This window comes from Mustela erminea, chromosome 15 (genome assembly GCF_009829155.1).
Source record: "Mustela erminea isolate mMusErm1 chromosome 15, mMusErm1.Pri, whole genome shotgun sequence".
Lineage (NCBI taxonomy): Eukaryota > Metazoa > Chordata > Mammalia > Carnivora > Mustelidae > Mustela > Mustela erminea.
This window is the reverse complement of record NC_045628.1, coordinates 84,868,024-84,875,056: the sequence shown is the minus strand read 5'-3', so window position 1 is coordinate 84,875,056 and position 7,033 is coordinate 84,868,024. Positions and strand designations below refer to the sequence as shown.

The window sequence follows — 7,033 nt, the reverse complement described above, 5'->3', positions numbered from 1 at the left end:
GAGAGGGAGAGAATCTCAATCAGACCTCACTGCTGAGCACAGAGCCAGATGCGGGGCTCCATCCCATGACCCAAGACTGTGACCTGAGCCAAAATCAAGAGTTGGCTGCCCAACTGACTGAGCCACCTAGGCACCCCTGTTTTTTTGTCCTCTTAAATCCATTAAAAAAGTATATGGTGTGTGTGGTTCTCCATAAAAATATTCTTAAGTATTAATGTGTAAAACACTTTGAGGTCCTTGGGCTGAAGTTTCATTCTACTGAAAGGATGGAACCATTGTTGGCTGACAGGGGAGAACACTTGAGGGCCAGGCAGGCCTTTCAGCAGGCACTCACACACACACAGGGACAGGCTGATCTGTTGGGCCTATTTCCCATAGAAGAGGGCACTAAGGAAGAAAAAGCAGTTTCGCAAGACCAGCTTTGATTACATATAAATATACAGAAATAAAATCCCTTAGAAAAGACACCTTATAGAATTTTTCTCATGCCTCGGCCATACTTTACCATAAATCACATTTTTAAGCATCAGCTTTCATGATTCTTCTAGGAGCAAAACAGGTCACATAAACCCATCTTGGCATTCTCCAGTTTAGAAAGCCAGTCCACACATCAAACTGCATGTGTTTGTCAGAAACCTGTTTGAGGGCAGCATGTGGTTGGGCAAAAATAATCTCTCCTTCTCCCTCCCCTGTCAAGCTTTCTATAACAGAGACTTTTCTGTAAGTGGGTAGAAGAATCCCAGAACGGTAGACAGATACCCTGGTAACTTAACCATTTGGGGTTACAAAATAGAAAATATCAACATACAAAACAGGCTATAGATAACACTAAAATTTGCTCTTCTATTAAAAACTATAATTGATTTTAAATAGCTATTATGAATTAATTATATTTTAATATTTTAAGTGACATTTGAGATATTACAAAATTATTTTAGTTACAAGCATGTAATTAAAGCTATTTATTATTACAAAATGTTTTTACTATGCTATTCTTGGCAATAGGAAAATGTTTACCCTCATTAAAATATGTCGAGTACCATTTTTTGGAAACCATGTCAAGCACAATGATAATTTTAGGGTTCAATTTGTCCTATAGAACTGCTAAATATTTTTCTAAACTCTAGTTTCTATTTAAAAACAAAGGTCTATCAGTTCTATTTTCACTTAAGAAAGCTGGATGCTGAAATGGGAAGCAAACTTTTGAAGTAGACAAAACTCATTTTTAGTCATCAGAATTTAGAGTCTAGTCTTTTCATCTGTTCTTTAAAATATAGTAACTACTCCTCTGGAGCTCCATTTTGTTCTGCACCGTTAAATTGTACAGTGGCAATAAAATATTCCCAAGCAACCTCTTTAAATCAGTGTTCCTACCATTTACCACAGTAATGGAAAAGGCAAACACTGTAAAGGAAAGAAGGTGTCTTGTGCCAGACTGTAGTTGAGGGTGGTTGGTGGTCCTTCCAGTCCACATTTCTCATGCAGAATTACACCTAAATTTTGGAAATGAGGCCTTTTGCTGTTATAAGCCATCACCAAGTACTTCTAGGTGGTTTCACGTGTGAGAGGCTGAAATGCTTCCATGTGCTACATATCACAATTAAAAGAGCAAACAACTTCTCCGGCACTGCAAATTTTTCAAAACCGAAAGGCCATATTTTAAATTCAGTGATAGTGTCTAGTTGCACACATATCATAATCTGAGCCTTTGAAATATGAGGAACATCTAATGACAGATCAAAAGAACATACCCATTTTAAAGTTTTCACTTAAAAAAAAAAAGTATGACAGAGTTTGAAGCATTAGATAACCCTGCCCATTGTTAGAGACTAAAACTTCCCAAGCGAATAAAAGAATCAAGGATCTCTATCTTCACCTTTAATTCAGGGAATGCGGCAAAGGGAGCCCTAAGGGAAGAAACCCAAACTTCTCAGCCTCCTCTTTAGAACTCAGAGTTTCTCTCCTTTCCTCAAAGAAAGAGAAACAAATGCTGATGTCCTTTATTTAAAATTTGAAAGTACCTACACCCACAACCCCTTCCAGCATGGGGTTTTACTAGAACTAATTGTAGTACAAATCAGTATAGGCATAGAATTATGCCTTTGTTTTCAAGCTTAAGGAGAGTAAAGCTCTGCTGGAGGCATCTGGAGTTTCACTGAGATCTAGAGCAGTTTCAAATGGTTGCGTTTAAGATAAGAATCTTGATCTTGGGAAATGCTGGTGACCGTGCCTGGACAGCAAAGCACCTGTGCCTCATCCTTTTCTCCCTATCTTTTATCCACTGGCTGGGTAATGTGTTAAACTGGTTTTTTTGACTTTCCGGAACAATATCTAATTAGCAAATAACACAATTCAGTGACATTTAACAGTATGCAAATTCCAGACACTGCAATCATAAAAACCGTGAAGACAGTCTTTTCTGTGGGCCTGGAAACAAAGCAGTCCACTGTATTGGGACAAGGCCATGCGTTGCATTTCACCAAACGCTGCATGGAGAACCCGTCATACATAATATAGAAGACATACATGAAGACTGCTTCAAAGATGACCCGGAAGAAGATGCTGCTAGTGTAGGTCCACCACAGTGACCCTTCGATGCGGACCTTCTGGGTTTTGATCTCTTCAATGTCTTTAAATTCACTCTTTATCTCTCCCTTAATGAACTTCCTTTTCTTCTCATGTCTCCGGTAGGCAACATGCATGGCCACCAAGAGAGCTGGTGTGGACACGAAGATCAGCTGAAGGGCCCAGAGTCGGATGTGAGAGATGGGGAAATAGTGATCATAGCACACATTTTTGCACCCAGGTTGGAGAGTGTTGCAGATAAAATCGGCTTGCTCATCTCCCCACACTTCCTTTGCGGCTACTACCAAGATCATAATGCGAAAAATGAAAAGGACTGTGAGCCAGATCTTCCCAATACTGGTGGAGTGTTTATTGACACCCCCCAGAATAGTCTGTAGTGTGCTCCAATCCATCTTCTCCTCCGGGTGGTCTGCACTGGAAAAGACAAAGTGAACACAATATTGGAGTGACTAGTCAGGACAGAATTTGGGAGACTTCTCTGGGTCCCAGGTAAGGCACCAGTCTTAAATCTCTTCTTGAGCAAACACCAACTCTTACACAACCTCACCAAAAAAGGTCAAAACAAAACCAACCTAGTTTGCTGTAGGATTAGATGTGTAGTTCTCAAATCACCTGAAACATGTTTGTATGCGTTCTCTAATAAAGAGTAGCTTATTCACCTGAATAATTCACCAGATGTTTAGCACATAATAAAGATTTGGGGGTTGGGGGAGGAGCACCACAAGCAAAAGTATTCACTAACTTAAAGGTACTAATTAGTGCTGACCCAACTCTCTGCAGACTAGTCCCAAGTTTTGGATGGTACCATGGGGACTGATACTAGCTGAGGCCAGTCTTTCCTTAAAGGCCAGTGGGACGTCTTCCTGCAGAGTTCTTTCCTCTCTCCCTCCTTCTCTCTTTCCCTCCCTCCCACTCTCCCTTCTTTCCTCTCTCTCTTTGTTCGTTTTAGATTTTATTTATTTATCTGACAGAGAGAGCACAAATAGGCAGAGGGAGAAAAGGAAGCAGGCTCTCCAGGGAGCTCGATAGGGAGCTCCATCCCAGGACCCTGGGATCATGATCTGAGCCGAAGGCAGATGATTAACCAACTGAGCCACCCAGGAGCCCTTGTGCTACTTTTCTTAAAAATATTTCAGTTCACTTTCATTGACTTGGGGTGCAGTAGTGAAATGACTGGTACCAATGGTAAAGTTTATATTTAAGGCACTCCCAAGTTAAAATTTCACAAAAGGCTTCACTTCCTTTTTCTACATAGAAAGGAACAGGTTAGAATCAGTCTATCTATGGAGCAAAGTTACTCTGCATGGATTTTGGCAAACATTTTTATGGATTGGTGGTCCTCACTGCTGTGCTGGGACTGATTGCTTGGTCAGTACTGAGGGACATCTGTTTGGTAATTGTTGTAATCGTATATATATATTTTTTGTGGGTTTTGGTTTTAATTTAGAAGTGTTTCTAAAGAGGCACATTAAGAAAAGTGACAGAATATTTAACTCAGTGATTCCCCCCCATCACTGGCCCTACAGGGTGAGTCACTGTATTGAAGTGTAGAACCAAAGCCAGCGGGGGTAATGTATTACTCATTGGAAAGGGATTTGGAGAAGCCTGTGGATCAATGTTTCATGAGACAGAGGCTTTCTCTTCAGCCCAGAATAGGAGGTGTCTTCGTTTATTCATGGTTACACCCCGTCTGTCTCAATCAACTCCTTTTGTAAACAGGATTCCACCGCTCTACAATTCTGGTGAGTGATCTGTTTTCCACACCTTCTAAGCTGATAGTAAATCCTCCTTCTTCTCTTATGTTAAATGCTCTCCTCATTTTGAGCAAGTTAGGTCCTGTTTCCTAATGGACTTCCTAAGCAGGCATGGAATGAATACCTTTCATCACTGTGCCTCATCTTGGTCTCAGTTGTGGGGTATCAAGGTCTGACTGAAGCCGTCCAAAGTGACCTTGCCCAGAGGAGGCAGGAGAGAGGTGGAGAAGAGTCACAGCCAGGAGAACTATGTACGACTGAAATGTGCTCGAGAAACATTAGCCCTACTCAGCTCCACAACAGACACATCAACTGGAAGAAACCAGGGTTTAGTCCCCAGTTCAGCCCTGACTCTTCAGACACATACTGTCTGGGAGATCCTTAGGTGAACAAAAATTCACCTTTTAGCCAAACAATTTTATGAAATTTAGACATTCTAGTTCCTCTCTGGCACTTACCAACTGGAAAGCAGAACACTCACTGAACTAAACTGTCCATGGTTTAAGTTAATACATCTGGCTAAAAACCTACGGGTGAGGCTTTGCCTCTTCCAGAGTACCAAAGATCACACATTCTTCTGTAAACCAGTCCAATCATCATCAGCTGAGAAAAATTCAGTTAGAAGCACACCCTGTATTATTATTGTTTTTTAAAGTTCTTGGTTGAGTTGCAACTACCTGTTTTAAAGGTCCTTTTAGGAAGAGGAGCAAATTAAAATTTGTTTCCCGAATGAGGTAGAGGTTAGAGCTCAAGATGGAATTGTTCTCAATATTCAAATCACCCAGGGAGCCGCTCTCTTGCGTTTCTTGACCTGGCAGATGGGTCATGCGCAGGCTCCTATCTGGCCCACACCACCCTGTAATTGTTTGGAGTTCTGCCAGCAGGGAGTTGAGGAGCTGGTTCTGTTCTTCAGGGAAGGCACTGGGTGAATCACCGGGTTGCAGAAAAGGCAAAAGGAATTCTTTACCCCTTAACTTTTCAATCCTTACTTTCTGGATGGTTGACCTCCCCACAGAGCGCCCCACCCCCTCACAGGTGTCTGTAATTGCGCCTGACTGAGCATGCTAGTTTTGAAAGAGACTCAAAGGGCTAATGGGGACATGGCTATCACCAAACATTTCAAGACAGAGTCACAAGTAAATGGTCACGTTCATACGGGTCCGGCTGTCAGAAACTGAAAGACACACACCATTTAGGCTTATTTCCCCCCTTCACTGAGGGAACACTGAAAGGTCAAAGCAGCCATCCTAAAGAGTACGTTTCTCAGCTGCACACTACCTCATTTGTAAACAACTGTCCTAAAGCTTTCCTTCCAGCTGGAAAAGCCATCTGGAGATAAACGTTCTTGATTGTTTAGGAGAAAGAGAAGCAACTGAACTCAGATTAGGCTGCGGTCTGGGTCTCTGGGCTCACAGGGGCAGGGAGTTCTAGGTAATCTCTGCCGGACCTCGACCTGAGTGATTTTCTTTGCAAAGGCAGTGTGAGGAGGTAAAGGTCAGTTTCCTCCTGTGAAGGCTTCCTGCTTAACAAATGAAATTGATTTTTCTTCATGAACTAAGCCTTCAGCCAATTAAAAACTTCTAGTAGCTGCAGTTAGAGCAACCCCGCGGCGGTGCGAGAATTTCCTCGGAGGAATAGTATAGACAATCAATTACGCTGAGGTCAAACAGTCTACGACTGGCTGGCCTCCCCTCCCCCCGCTCGCGCGCCGAACCCGATCACTGCCTCTGGGGTTCTGTTACCACGTCCCCTTCCCCGGCGCGCCGCTGCAAATCCGGCCTGAACAGCCCGATTCAAATTTCAGAGCTCGGCTGAAGGAACTTCCTTTCCCGATGTTCGCACTCGCGCCCTGCCCTCCGCCCCGGGTCCGCTGTCGCGACTGTCCGGGACAAGGACGATGCAGGGGCCTCAGTGCACGCCGGGTCCAGCTGGGGGGATCCGGGTTTCCCCGCCGCGTCCAGGTCCCCCATATGGCCGTCCCGGGGTCCCTCCCGGCGCCGGGTCCACTACCCCAGGCCGTCCCGGGGTCCCTCCCGAAGCGGGGTCCCCAGCCCAGGCCGTTCGGGGCGCTGAGGGTTGGGCGCCGGCGTTGCGGCCTCACCTGTGCGGGAGGGAGCGCTCCGCGAAGTCGCGGGTGGCGACTGTGCGCTCCCGCGGAGTCTGGGCTGGCGCTGGCGGGGGCTGCCTAGGCGCTCGCTGTGCGCTGCGGCGCCGCCGACTGGCTGAGAGTCCGGTAGAGCGGAGCGCGCCGGGCGCGTCAGGTCTTCCACACCTGCCTGCCCTGCGACGCCTTTTAACTGCACGCCACACTCCGCCTCTTCCCTGAAGCTATTTAGAAAGTTACGGAGGGGGCGGCTCCTCGCTGTCCGGCCGCCCCCAGTGCTGCGGGCGGGGCGGGCAGGGCCTCCCCGGTAGCCAGAACTTCCCTGGGACCCGGTTCCCTCGATCGCCCTGCCCCCGTCCCCCCAGGTACTGGGCTCCGCAGTGCCCCAAGCACACCGGCGCGCCTGGAATCCCCTGGGTTCCCAAGCGCCACGGGCCCCGTCACCACCCTAGCCCTTCCGCGCGGGGTCAGAGCTGGGGGAAGCTGAGCCTAGTGACCTGAACAGGATGCAAACCCCAGGCCTCGGCTCCCTGAGTTCTGGGGATGGGTGGGGTTAAAGGATAGTTGTTGTTGCCGTTATTGTTATTTC

General features: G+C 46.0%; 1 protein-coding gene across 1 annotated transcript; it reads right to left on the bottom strand.

The window, feature by feature from the left end:
• Positions 1–876: 876 nt before the first annotated feature.
• Positions 877–6,671, bottom strand: GJB2 (gap junction protein beta 2). Its single transcript, XM_032315061.1, has 2 exons — positions 6,442–6,671; positions 877–3,000 (listed from the first exon to the last, which is right to left on the bottom strand). The coding sequence occupies exon 2, from the start codon at positions 2,976–2,978 to the stop codon at positions 2,298–2,300; it is 681 nt and encodes a 226-aa protein (XP_032170952.1). The 5' UTR covers positions 2,979–3,000; positions 6,442–6,671; the 3' UTR covers positions 877–2,297.
• Between the last annotated feature and the right edge of the window lie 362 nt (positions 6,672–7,033).